Source organism: Lutra lutra, chromosome X (assembly GCF_902655055.1).
Source record: "Lutra lutra chromosome X, mLutLut1.2, whole genome shotgun sequence".
In the NCBI taxonomy this organism is placed as follows: domain Eukaryota; kingdom Metazoa; phylum Chordata; class Mammalia; order Carnivora; family Mustelidae; genus Lutra; species Lutra lutra.
In genome coordinates this window covers 26973914-26987590 of record NC_062296.1, presented here as the reverse complement: position 1 = coordinate 26987590, position 13677 = coordinate 26973914, and the positions used below count along the sequence as shown (strand labels likewise).

Below are 13677 nucleotides of genomic sequence, written 5' to 3'. Positions count from 1 at the left end.
ACTAACTTTTTTCTGCTGATTACATGTTGAAGTGACAATACTTTGGATATACTGGGTAAAATAAAATACTAAAAGTAATTACACCTGTGCCTTTACTTTTTTAATGTGGCTAGGAAATTTAAAACAACACATGCGGCTCACCTGTTTCTGTTGGATGGCACTGGAGTGGAGAATGGGCAGTAGTCCCTGAAGCTTCCCTCTAGTGGCGAGTGCCTTAGAGTGGTAAACATGGATAAGATTCCCAGTGCCAGCATTCCCTCTTCCATCAAGCTAGGACCAGCCTTTCCCTTTTCCTTTCAGATCACATGGGGCTGGTGTTTTGACTATTAGAACATCCCCATTTATTCAACACTCCCAAGTACCTATGTGAGTGTCTCTTAATCACTCACTAGATCAAAGCATTCCATTTCTTAAAAAATGCAAGCCCATCCCATTAAGGACTTCCTTATTCCATCACTCCCATCCATCCATGCATCCAGTGAAAATCTGAGTCTTATTTTTAGGTCTTGCTCTTCCTGTTAAGGCTTTGGCCGAATTGCCAAAGCAATAGCTTCATCAAATGTGGCCGTTCTTGCATGGAATCAGTGAAAACAACAAAGGAAATGAGAATTATGTGGATTAAAATATGTAGCATTTATCAAATTGAGGACTTTTAAGGCAAAAGGACCAACATATTCCAATAATAAACGATAGCTTGTTTCATTGCTCATGCAGAGCTTACACGAAGTGATTGTTTGACTCCCTGTGTGAATTCTAGGAGTTTGCTTCCCACAAAATACCAGGCCTAGTGTTGAGCTCACAGATAATTAATTTACTCAAGGAATATTTACAGTATACAGGTGCCATACGAATAAAGTTGGATTTGTCTTTTTAAAAAAATTTAAGTAATCTCCACACCCAACGTGGGGCTCAAACACAACGACCCCAAGATCAAGTCTCATGCTCCTCCCACTGAGCCAGCCAGGAGCCCTAGAAGTAGATTCATCTTTTAAAAAAAAAAAATTATGGTAGAGACCCCAGATACATACCATCATTTCATACCTTCCAAACAAGTAATTTCCCCAATTGTCTTTTAAATATTTTTTCTCTGATACTAGAATTATTGACTGATTATTTTTTAATGAAACTTCAAAGGACTCCTTTGTGGGGAGGTTGGCAAACATTTCTGAATTTCTTTGTATGCCAAAAAAGCACTGAACTTCTACAAACACAATGCTCTTCACATAACCACTCAGACCTTCATCATTCCAAGTCAGCTGGCAGTAAAAGGAACACAATATTCTTAACAAATGAGGGGAAATTAGTGGTACATCATCACTAGACTCTGTGCTTTCAGTAACTTTCCTAATCTGGTGTGGCCTGCTTTAAGAAAGCTCAGTAGATGGGTTTAAATGCATTACAGAAAAACCTGGGCAGTATAATTCAGACTGGATACATAAGCAACCTTTTAGCTACATAAAACCCAAAAAGCCAAGGGGTCTAATCTATATTTTCCCCCAAACCCAATGTTTTAATTTGGAGAAAGGAGATCTAGTGATTAAATTCACACAAGGAGATGGCCTAAGGCCTGTGAAAAAGGCAGGTTGTAGTTTCCACTGCATTCAAGATACCCCGGAAAATAACTTTTAAAAGAAACCTTAAATTAAAAAAAAAACCCGATTTTATTTATTTGAGAGAAAGATAGAGTACAAGCTGTGGTGGGAGGGAGGCAGGAGGAGAAGCAGACTCCCCCCGAGCACGGAGCCTGGCCTGGAGCTCAATTCCAGGACCCTGAGATCATGATGTGAGCCAAAGGCAGCCGCTTAACTGAGCGACCTAGGCACCCCTAAACTTTCTCTTTCACATCTCATCCAGTGGATCTCACACTTCTGGAACTGGTTAGGCCTGTGCTGTCCAATGTGGTAGTCACTAGCCATTTGTAAAATACATTCACAACCATGATTAATTTCCATTAACCTCCACTCTTTGCAATTCTTTCCCCAGTAACAGGTAACGTGAGGGTTACAGTTTTTGGCTACTGAATGCACAATGATCAAATCTATAACCATGACCCCAGTAGTACTGTTTTCTGTATTACTGAATCAGATTTTATCTACAAGACTGGGTACAAATAAATTTAAAGACAGATAATGTTAAGACAAGTAACATTTCATAAAGGAATACTTGTGTATAAAAATACAACCAAGACGGGCGCCTGGGTGGCTCAGTGGGTTGGGCCGCTGCCTTCGGCTCAGGTCATGATCTCGGGGTCCTGGGATCGAGTCCCACGTCGGGCTCTCTGCTCGGCAGGAAGCCTGCTTCCCTCTCTCTCTCTCTCTGCCTGCCTCTCCGTCTACTTGTGATCTCTCTCTGTCAAATAAATAAATAAAATCTTAAAAAAAAAAAAAATACAACCAAGAGGGGCGCCTGGGTGGCTCAGTGGGTTAAAGCCTCTGCCTTCGGCTCAGGTTATGAGCCCAGGGTCCTGGGATCGGCTCTCTGCTCAGGGGGGAGCCTGCTTCCTCCTCTCTCTCTGCCTACTTGTGATCTGTCAAATAAATAAAATCTTTAAAAAAAAATACAACCAAGAACATCAATTTGGTTTATTATAATTGTTTAAAAAGATTTTATTTGAGAGACAGCATGAGTGGGGGAAAGCAGTGGGAGAGGAACAAAGCAGACTCCAGGCTGAGCGGGGACCCTGACAGAGGGCTAGATCCCAGGACCCTGAGATCATGATGTGAGCTGAAGCAGGTGCTTAACCAACTTAGCCACAGAGATGCCCCTTAAAAAAAAAAAAAACCCAAAAAACAAAACAAAAAAAACCCCAAAAAACCTTAAGTAATCTCTACACCCAATATAGGCTCAAACTCACAACTCCAAGATCAAGAGTTACATGTTCTACCAACTGAGCCAGCCAGGCACCCCTGAGGAGCACCAATTTGGTTTAAAAAGCAATTGTTACCTTACCACTCACCAGGAACTCAAACAATGGAATGTATTCTGATATATTTATTACAATTATATCTCGATACACTAATGCAATTGAAAGTGATAAATGCATAATTCTTTAAAATATATTGTTGTTGGGGCAAGGTGACACTTATAAGTTGGGTGTCACATTCAGGGAGATGCTGTTTATCATTTTACTTACACTGAACATGACTTGATCTTTATTAGTTGCATCTGAGACCATATAATAGAGTGCTTGATAAAAAGTTTTATTATTTTTTAAAATTAATAACACTTCATTTTAACCAAAAGCCCCAATAAGGAAAATCAGAGACAATTTTTAAAAAGCACTTCATGCACTGATGATCGATAATTTGAAGCCTGAGGCCCTCTTGAGGAAATTCTCTTCCTGGTTTGTAAAAACTGTGGGAGACCATTAACATCATGAGGCCAGTTTCAGGAAGCATTGATCTCTAATATGTCATGGTCTCACACCCTGGGGGGGGGTCTTATGGATTTTACTTAATATAGCATGTACAGTCCCAATTCTAGGACAATTGAGCAGTGGATATTTCGTACATTTATACGCCCAAGAGCTATTGTATTCATCCCTAGATAAAGCTTTCTGGGTAGCCACTGAAATTAGGAAAAGGGTATGGTCCAAGATGAATGGTGAGGTTGGGGCCTCCGCACCTGAAACCACTGGATATGATGCAACTATGAATATGGGGAAAAATCTCAGAATTTGAACAGGTGAACAAAGACCAGACGCCACTCAGGTAAGTCAAACTGCCAGACCATTAAAACAAGTTTTAAAACAAGTTCCACAGAACTCATTTGCCCAGCAAAGTAAAGAAATTTCAACGGATATAGATTCTTCATAGTGACCACTTCAATTTCAGTGTCTGCACAGAGAAGTAGAGTGTCAGACAACTTGTGTATGCTGAGGAATGCCACTAAAATTAGCTCCTGGGAAAATGATTAACCTTTTTAGGTGATTTTCACTTTTTCTCTCAGGGACAGAATTCAACTTTCATGTCAACATTAGTTTTGGGAACGAATTTCCTTTGTTGCTTGGTTGTGTATTTCGAGAAAGCAAATCCATGAGCACTTGCAGAGGCTTAGAACATGTAACAGCATTACAAGTAATGGAAACACATAGCTCCAAGTTTTACTTTAATCACAAATTCACAACTAGAGACTGTACTTGCATATCTTAGAAAGCCAGAAAGACATGTTAAAATTTTTAACCGATCAGCAAAAATATGTGCCACAGATTCATAATTTAGGATTTATCACATAAATATAATATTTATAAATATACCTTTTATTTGCAAATTAGCCTTAAAACATTTCTTTCCAATATGTTTGAAATTTTCATGTGTTTTAAGGAAAAAAAAAACCCCACCCTCTTTCAAAATGCACCACTAAACTTCAATGTTCAATTAAACCAGTATCACCAAACTAAAAAAAAGAAACATACTGTTATGTTGGATATGTAGTTGTAACTACAAACAGTGACAATACCTGTCCTATACGGTGATCATATACATGCTCTTTTTTCCCTTCTCAGTCATTGTCAGAACCATTTGGAGGTAAGAAAACCAACACATCGTGGAAAATATGCCCAAATGCCCTAAGACGGTATACCCCATACATCATCACATGCATCTGATTAGGGGTCAGTCCATTAAAAGTAACAGCCATATCTGAACAGCATCCTTCTACAACAAGGTTGGGGTGATTAGTCATTGCCTCTTTAATAAAAAGCCCAACGGATTTCGTATTAAATACATCCTTTCCTTCCGAATCTTCTGCATTTTCTGCAAACACTCCAGCGTATTTCAGGCAGACTGCTAGCTGCTTATCTTCAGATATCTTCCAAATCATCCCTCCCTGTTCAGGACACTTTTCAGGGATACTGAGGAGGCTGTTAAGCCTTTTTATTGATTCTATACTTAAGACGATGCCTCCTTCAACACTCACGTATTCAAGGTCTCCAGATTTTATAGTGTGACCTAGATAGAAAGGTTGTGATGGATCCTTTTTTAACAAAAAATATTTTAAGTTTTCAATAATAGCAAACATAGTGGGGCGTGCAAGAAAGAACCAGTTGTATTGGTCTCTGTATTTATCAAAGGCATATTTGTAAGCTTTTCTCATCATTAGCCACATGTCATCTGTTTCCATGTTAATTGACTCAAACACTTTAACATTTTCAGAACTGAAGAACTCTGCTTTGTCACAGTGTTTGGTCCAAGTCTCTCTCACTGCAGCCCAAAGACTCACATCTTTGGGTTTTACAAGGATGATACAGTATACCCGAAAGCTCTTACTGAGCTCCATGCGTTCATCCTCTGAAATTTTCAAGATATCTTCTTTATTAGGCGCTTGTAGGTGATGATGCTTATGCTGGTGCATTCTATCTCCATGACCAATCCTAATGTGTCCTAGCATAGTGATCAAGGCACAGAAAATGCTTCCAAGCATCACACCCTTCAAAAATGAACTGCTTTCAGAAAGCATTTTTCCTATAAAAAAAGAAAAAGATCCTTAGGATACTTAATAGAAAAGGATTAGTCTAGCAATTTGATTGGTATACCTGATACACTTACATTTTGCTCTTAACATAAAAAAAGTTCCTAAGTTTGAAATCAAGTTAGTTGCACAGCGTGCCAATACTAAGAGGTCTAAGAATCTTTAGCTTCCAATGGTATCTGACCACTGTTCTGTATAAACTGGAACTTTACAACAACACCTCTGTGCACTAGAATTTTCTGTGAGGCCATTTTTGCACTTCTTCTATGGGGATTTAATTAACTGAGTACTAAATCAAAACATTAACCCTAGAAACCAATGTTAAAGAGGTTGTCAGTCCATCATTCTCTTTGAAGGAATTTCATTTCACAAGCTTGCACTATTTAAATACTTCTGTAGATGTAAATGGACTTTACATGAAAACCTTAAATTGAACAGCTAAAACCACCTACAATTAGCAAATCACCAATGGTATCTGTGCTGGCATTTCTGTTCTTAACATAGTGCTTTATTTAGCTGATGGCTGCTGTCCTTAGGTGTTTGAGCACATCTACAGCAAATTTCTTGAGACTGATACATGTTCATATTACTCTTTTCGTTCCTAAGACTAAAGGGCTTCCAATACAGTATCCCAGCCAACTTATGTAATAAAAGCCCATAATGAAAATAGTTAAATTATTTGGATGAGAACTGACTCAATATAGGCATATCTGGGGAACCATTAATGAACATTTTTATTTCCTCCAAAGGCATTTTCTTATTCTTTGGGGAAGTAAAAAGGGAAAGGTCTACACTTTGATTTCAATTAGAAATTAAAAGAAAAGCCAACCTTAAATACAACTGTTGAGATTTCCCAATCTCCTATCTCCACAAGGAATGGTCTACTGAGCTCCTTAGATTTTCCCCTTTGCCTCTTAAAGTTGAAAGAAGCCTTAGAAGCTACCTAATATCACTTCTCCCATTTTACAGACAGGCAAAGAGAGGGCCAACAGAGGTTAAGTAAGTGACCCAAAGTCACACAGTCAGTGGTAGAACTGAACCAGAAATCAGATGTCCTCACATCAATGTAATGCTTTTCCTATTACAGAATAATGGTCTAAAGAGTGCTTCCACTCATATTGTTGAAAATTTAGTAGATGAGTTACCGAATAACCTTGTTTTCTTATGAATGAAAAAAGTGTGGGATTAGTAACCATAATTGACATTTCACACCCATCTTATCATCCTGCTATAAGGAAACCACCCCTTGGTTTTCTTCTAGAGGAAATGGACTTTGACTTCTATTAGAAGGTCAAGGTGTGGAATGACTTGGCAGAATAATTCCTCAATGAGGGTGGGGGTGGGCAAAGAGGTAGGATGGTTTTCCTGTGTCGCTCAGAACTTGGTCAAGAAACAGCTCTAACGAAGGAAAAGAGAACTAATAGAAAACAGGCTCTGCTTAATATCAGAACTATAAGATGAACTCTAAAAGTAATTTATATAGGACTTTGATTATTTATGGCCCATATACGATAACTCACACGTGTCTCTTGGCTTGAGAATAGCATTCAGAATTCTTCCTGGCGGGAATAGTACTCATGGATCACATGCACAAATTACTCGGAGTAAATTTTTTTTTCCATCGCGGGGGGGGGGGGGGCAAAAAAATGTAACACTGGAGATGTACGTGATAGGATACTTGGTGCGGAGGAGAGGGAAACTTAAAACTGCACAAGGGCACCAATGAGGCAAAAACTACCAGAGTGGTTTCTGCGATGGCAACTTTTTAGAAGATGAAGATAGTTGGGTGGAGTATGGAAAAGGGAGGAGGACGAAATGGAGAACAAAAATGAGAGGGAGGACGTGGTCACCTCAAAACCCACCGAGGGACCAAGGCAGCACCCCCACGCAAGCGACTCACTCTCCTCCACTAACTACCGCACCCACTGCACCTGCCCGGGTACCCCGCGTGGTGCATGATGGGACCCGGCCAGAGCCCAGGCCTTCCCCCAGGAGAGGGGCGGGGTAGGGCCGCTCCCGGGTCCGCACAGGATGCTGGCGGATGCCCCAGCACTCACCGGCGTCTAGAACGACTCAGGGGCGGGAAAGCGCAGCTGCGCACGGCTTTCCTCTCACGTTCGCGCGCCACCCGGTTACGCTGCCGGTCGGGCTGCTCTAGATGCAGGGGGTGTCCTCTCGATGGTTTCACTAAAGGCGGGGAGGGCCCGGAAGTAAACGCCGCGACCGCACGGGAGCGAGGCGGGGCAAACGAACCCGCCGCCTGGCGAAGCCGCCTGCCGGTGCGGACGTCGGAAGGGCCCGTACGCACGCCGCGCTCCCTTATTCCCCGCCTCCTGCTGAGTTCAGAGCAGCGCGTCTTGCCGGCGTGACCCGTACGCTTGCCTGTACCCAATGGGACGCCGCAGAGGCGTGCGTGCGTACGACCCGCTGACACCGCCCGCCTCTTCACCTTCTCGGCGTGGAAACCGCGAGAGCGAGGTAGAGCGTTGATGCTTGCAGCGCTTGTTTAAGGTCTCTCAGTGGTTTCTGTAATGTGCTACTGCATCGTTGCACCGTCAAATCGATGAGAAGGGTGCACCACCCAGTATTTCTGGGCTGGAACCAAAATGCAGGCCACTGAAATATTCCTCGAATTACGAGGGCAAGGATTTTCTGTGGTTATTGGAATGGCATCTGAAGCCCCACTGACTGGAATCCAATCTTGTCTTCACCGCGTCCTTTGGTATGCTGGGAAAGTTACTTTACCTCGCTATGCCTCAGTTCCCTCCTTTGTAAAGTACAGAAACGATCACGGTAGTGTTCGTAGGAGATAAATGAGAGTGCATAGGACTCCCATTAGTAAAAGACCAAGCACAGAGTAAGCATTCATTAAATGTTGGCTGTTATTAGTATTCATCCCTGTATCACTAGCACCTAGCCTAGTGCCAGCGCGCAGTAGACAGTACATATTTGTGGAATTAATGAATGTTAGAGCTACAGATGAGGACCCCAGGACCAGAAAGGAAAGGAACTTCTTAAAGGCTACATGGTAAATTTATGTTGGAAGTGGGACTAGAATCCAGGTTTCCTAATTATAAGTGTAGAACTCTTTGTTAAACACGTGATCTTTTAAAATTCAGGGTTTTTTTTTTTTTTTTTGCTAAAAAACCACAAATTTCCCCAAATATTTAAAATGTACTGTCACTAGGTTCCATCCAAATAACACTGAGTGGTAGCTTTCCTCGGGCCTGAGTTCTTAAAGATAAATGTTTGAGTATTGACAATGACCCAGTTTAAGTAGACTGAGGTTTCAGGAAGCACTGGAACAATGAACAAATAGATTTTAGGCAATTACTCTCCTGGCAGCACTATCCTAAATTCTGGAGATAGAGGGGCGAACAAAATTGGCTCCCTGCCTTCATAGAGTTCTCAGTCTAGCAGGGAAGAAAGACATTGAGAAATTCATTACAAATAATTATAGTGGTAGTATGCTCTCTGAAGGAACACAAAAGCAAATTTTAGAACTGGAAAGGAATCTAAGACTGGAGTATCTCCACTATTTTTGTTAAGTACTAGATATTGTCAAATATATAAATATATATATGTGTGTGTGTATATATGTACATACATAGTTGAGTGAAACAAGTCGCAGAACAATGTGTATAGTATGATTATACTTCGGTGTAAACAAAATTTTGTATATGTGATCTGTTTGTATGAGCAGGGAAAGTTGTGGAAGACTCAGCAGGCTGTTAATATTGATTATATTAGGAGGTGGAGGTGATGAGCTTTGTCTTTATACATCCTCATATTGAACTGTTTGACTGGTTCTAACAAGCAGTTGTTACTTTTGAATTGGAAGAAGAGCCATTAAAGGGATCTTCAAGATTAGAGGGACAAAAAATAGAAGAGGGGAAGTTACTAATGAAACCTTTTGTGGGGCGCCTGGGTGGCTCAGTCGGTTGAGCATCAGACTCTTGGTTTCCTCTCAGGGCATGATTTCAGGGTTGGTGAGATTGAGTTTCTCCTTGGGCTCTGTGCTCAGTGGGGAGTCTACTGGAGGTTTTCTCCTTCTGCCCCTCCTCATTGCACTCTGTCTAAAATAAATAAATATATTTTTTTAAAAAAATACCTTTTTATTTTATTATTTTATTTTTTTAAAATATTTTATTTATTTGACAGAGAAACAGAACACAAGCAGGGGGAGGAGCAGAGGGAGAGGGAGAAGCAGGCTCTCCCTTGAGCAGGGAGCCGGACATGGGGCTCGACTGCAGGGGCGGGAGGACTCGATCCCAGGAGCCTGGGATCATGAACCGAGCCGAAGGCAAATACTTAACCACTGAGCCATCCAGGTGTCCCTGAAAAAGTACCTTTTTAAAGAGTGCAGAGAACCAGTCTCTCCTTGCAAAAAAAGGACCAAGAAGGGACAGATTGAAATGGCACACAGAATTCAGAGACTGACAAGGTTACAATTTAAAATGCCACTTCCTGGGGTGCCTGGGTAGCTCAGTCCTTAAGCGTCTGCCTTTGGCTCAGGTCATGATCTTAGGGTCCTGGGATTGAGCCCCGCACTGAGCCCCACATTAGGCTCCCTGCTCAGTGGGAAGCCTGTTCTCCTTCTCCCACTCCTGCTTGTGTTACCTCTCTTGCTGTGTCTCTCTCTGTCAAAAAAACAGATAAAATCTTAAAAATAAAATAAAATGCCACTTCCTGATGCAGGAAGATATACCAGACTGGAAGTACTGATACAGTATGCTCTGAAATAGAATAAACCATGGAATTTCTAACACCAAAGGCACTGTTAATGGGAAGTTGTCAGAGAACCCAGTTATTTACTTAAAGCAGAGCTGAAATTTACTTAGCATTTGTAGTGAAGTTAGTTAAATGATTGGCTTGTAGTTAAATAATTTAAAATGCAATTACTGATTATTTTAAATAAAGATTTATTTATTTGAGAAAGAAATTGAGAACACGAGCCAGCTTGTGGCAGGGAGGGGCAGAGGGAGAAGAGAATTTCAAGCAGACACTGAGTATGAAGCACAATACAGGGCTTGATCTCAGGACCCTGAGATCATGACCTGAGCAGAAACCAAGAATCAGACGCTTAACCAACCGTGCCACCCAGGTGCCCTCGGTGATTGCATTTTTAGAACACCATTGCACATTTGTAACCCTAATTTAGAAATACATGCAATTAGTATCTATTAAAATGAAGAATATTTATACTCTTGGCCCAGCCAACCTACTTCTTATAATCTCTCTCCCAGAAATTAAAGCACCAGAATGTAAGGCTAAATGTAGAAGGGTAAATGCATTGTTGTCTATAGTAGCAGAGGTGGGAAACATCCATCAATAAGAGAAATGGTTGAATTAATTATAATGTATCCATATAGAGGGATATTAAGCATAAGACAAACGGCTTATTTCACGTACCTACACTAAACACTTCACTAAACACATTAGCCTACACCTTGGGCAGGAGTTTGCTTTCGAATTTGGTTGTCCTCATGTATCCAGCACTTAAAGCAAGACTGCATTTAAAACTGACAATACTGGGGCGCCTGGGTGGCTCAGTGGGTTAAGCCACTGCCTTCAGCTCAGGTCATGATCTCAGGGTCCTGGGATCGAGTCCCGCATCGGGCTCTCTGCTCAGCAGGGAGCCTGCTTCCCTCTCTCTCTCTCTGCCTGCCTCTCCGTCTGCTTGTGATCTCTCTCTGTCAAATAAATAAATAAAATCTTTAAAAAAAAAAAACTGACAATACTGCATTTTTGATAAAGATATCCTGTCAAGCGCATGCATTATTTAGCATAAGAAGTCATTAATTTCTAGTAACTGGCAATTTATTTGCATGTGAGCACTCAAATTTTCAAAATCTGTCCAAAGGCCTTTGGGAAATTAAATATGACTTTCTACACAGTTCACTGGAATATGTCATATTGAAGAAAACCTAAGGTGGATTGTTTTCCACATAATATCTTTTTGGAGGGTTAAAAATGTCGTGTGTTTACCCAAATTAAGTTCCTGTAATACATACCTCTTCTTCCCAGACTTTCACAACTGTTCATCTTCAATAAACAAATTCCCTTGTCTGGGCAAATTCATTATTGTTTCCATTTGAGTATAGTTTGGTCCCTAAATGAATCTCATTTGTGTTTTCAGGCATATTCATGCTTGTAATCTCATTTCCAGAATGTTTTTCCATTTGATGGCCATCTGAGAGCTTTCTTAAAAAAAAAAAAAAACAACCATTTGCCTGCCAACAGATACATATTAAGTATTTACAGTATGTCAGTCACTGTGCTAGGTATTGCTTCATTTAAATACTTTTTTATTATGGGAAATTTTAAACACACACAGAAATAGAAGAGTGTAGTGAAATCACATGTATTTTTGAGGAAGCTTCAACATCATGAGTTCACAGCCAGTCTTGTTATATCTAGATCTCATCCCCTTCCCTCCCTTCCAAATTACTGTGAAGGACCTTCAGGACATCATATGATTTCATCCACAGACATTTCAATGTGTATCTGTAAAAGATAACTTCTTTTAAAAAAAACTCACAATATAACTAGAGAACTGAAAAATTAATGATTTCTTTTTTTTTTTAAAGATTTTATTTATTTATTTGACAGAGAGATCACAAGCAGGCAGAGAGGCAGGCAGAGAGAGAGGAGGAAGCAGGCTCCCTGCTGAGCAGAGAGCCCGATGTGGGGCTTGATCCCAGGACTCTGAGATCATGACCTGAGCCGAAGGCAGCGGCTTAACCCACTGAGCCACCCAGGCGCCCCTGATTTCTTAATGTAATCAAACATCTAGTGAGTATTCAAATTAGTATGTTTCTCAGTCCTTTGCATTTCTTATAAATGGGTAGGATTGCCAGGGCACTTGGGTGGCTCAGTCGGTTGAGCATCTGCCTTTGGCTGGGGTCATGATCCCGGGGTCCTGGGATCAAGCCCTGAATCAGGCTCCTTGCTCAGTGGGGAGTCTGCTTCTCCCTCTTCCTCTGCCTCTCCCCCCTGCTCATGCGCCCTCTCTCTCTCTCTCTCTCTCTCTCTCAAATCTGTGAATAAAATCTTCAAAAAACAATAAAGTAGGATTGCCATATTTAGCAAATAGAAACACAGAGTACTCAGTTAAAATTGAATTTCAGATGAACAATGAATACTTTTTAGTAAAAGTATGCCCCAAGTATAATGCATGGGACATATTAAATATTGCACAGAACATGGTTATACTAAGAAAATTATTTGTTGTTTATCTGAAATGCAACTTTAATTTGGTATCCTAAATTTTATCTGGCAACTGTAACCCTAATCTAAAAGCTTTGTTTGGGGGCGCCTGGGTGGCTCAGTGGGCTAAGCCTCTGCCTTCGGCTCACGTCATGATCTCAGGGTCCTGGGATCGAGCCACGCATCTGGGTCCCTTCTCAGCGGAGAGCCTGCTTCTCCCTCTCCCTCTGCCTGCCTCTCTACCTACTTGTGATCTCTCTCTCTGTCAAATAAATGAATAAAATCTTTAAAAAAAATTTAAAAAATAAAAGCTTTGATTCAAGTTCCATTTGGGGTGTGATAGGGGGCAAAATTAACTTCATAGATGGTGAATGTGTGCTTACTTCAGGAGCCATATAATGTCTGGTTGTTTCTGTAATAATAGCTGCATTGATGCTCGATGCCTAGATCTGTAATTCAGTAGGGTTATAATATGGTGATCTTCTAATTTTCCAAAGCATATTTTTCCACTGTTTTTTAATTTTAAATTTTTTAAACTCTAAGTCCATTGTGGGGCTTGAACTCAGGACCCTGAGATCAAGAGTTGCATGTTCTAAGGACTGAGCCTTCCAGGTGCCTCTCAATGCATACATATTTTTTAAAGGACTAATTTCTTTAAAAAAAATTTATTTATTTGTCAGAGAGAGCTCACAAGCAGGGGGAGCAACAGGCAGAGGGAGAAGCAGACTCTGTTGAGCAAGGAGCCTGATGCGGGACTCGATCCTAGGACCTTGGGATCATGACCTGAGCCAAGGGCAGATGCGTAACTTACTGAGCCACCCAGGCACCCCTTTCAAGACATATTTTTAAGAGGAACTTTGGTGTAGTGACTAAGAGATCAGTTTCGGGCATAGGAAAGACTTGGCTTGAGCTTTGGCTCACCGGTGTCTGAGCTGTGTGACCTGGGGCAAGTTAGTTCACTCCTCTCAGCTTCAGCTTCCTCATCTGTAAAACAAGACT

At 41.0% G+C, this 13677-nt stretch overlaps 1 protein-coding gene across 1 annotated transcript; it reads right to left on the bottom strand.

The window, feature by feature from the left end:
• Positions 1–2976: 2976 nt before the first annotated feature.
• Positions 2977–7667, bottom strand: C1GALT1C1 (C1GALT1 specific chaperone 1). Its single transcript, XM_047714729.1, has 2 exons — positions 7527–7667; positions 2977–5462 (listed from the first exon to the last, which is right to left on the bottom strand). Exon 2 carries the CDS (start codon positions 5455–5457, stop codon positions 4501–4503), a length of 957 nt encoding a protein of 318 aa, XP_047570685.1. The 5' UTR covers positions 5458–5462; positions 7527–7667; the 3' UTR covers positions 2977–4500.
• Between the last annotated feature and the right edge of the window lie 6010 nt (positions 7668–13677).

Coding starts and splice junctions, on each gene's coding strand:
- C1GALT1C1 (XM_047714729.1), bottom strand. CDS start 5,457: ATGCTTTCTGAAAGCAGTTCATTTTTGAAGGGTGTGATGCTTGGAAGC.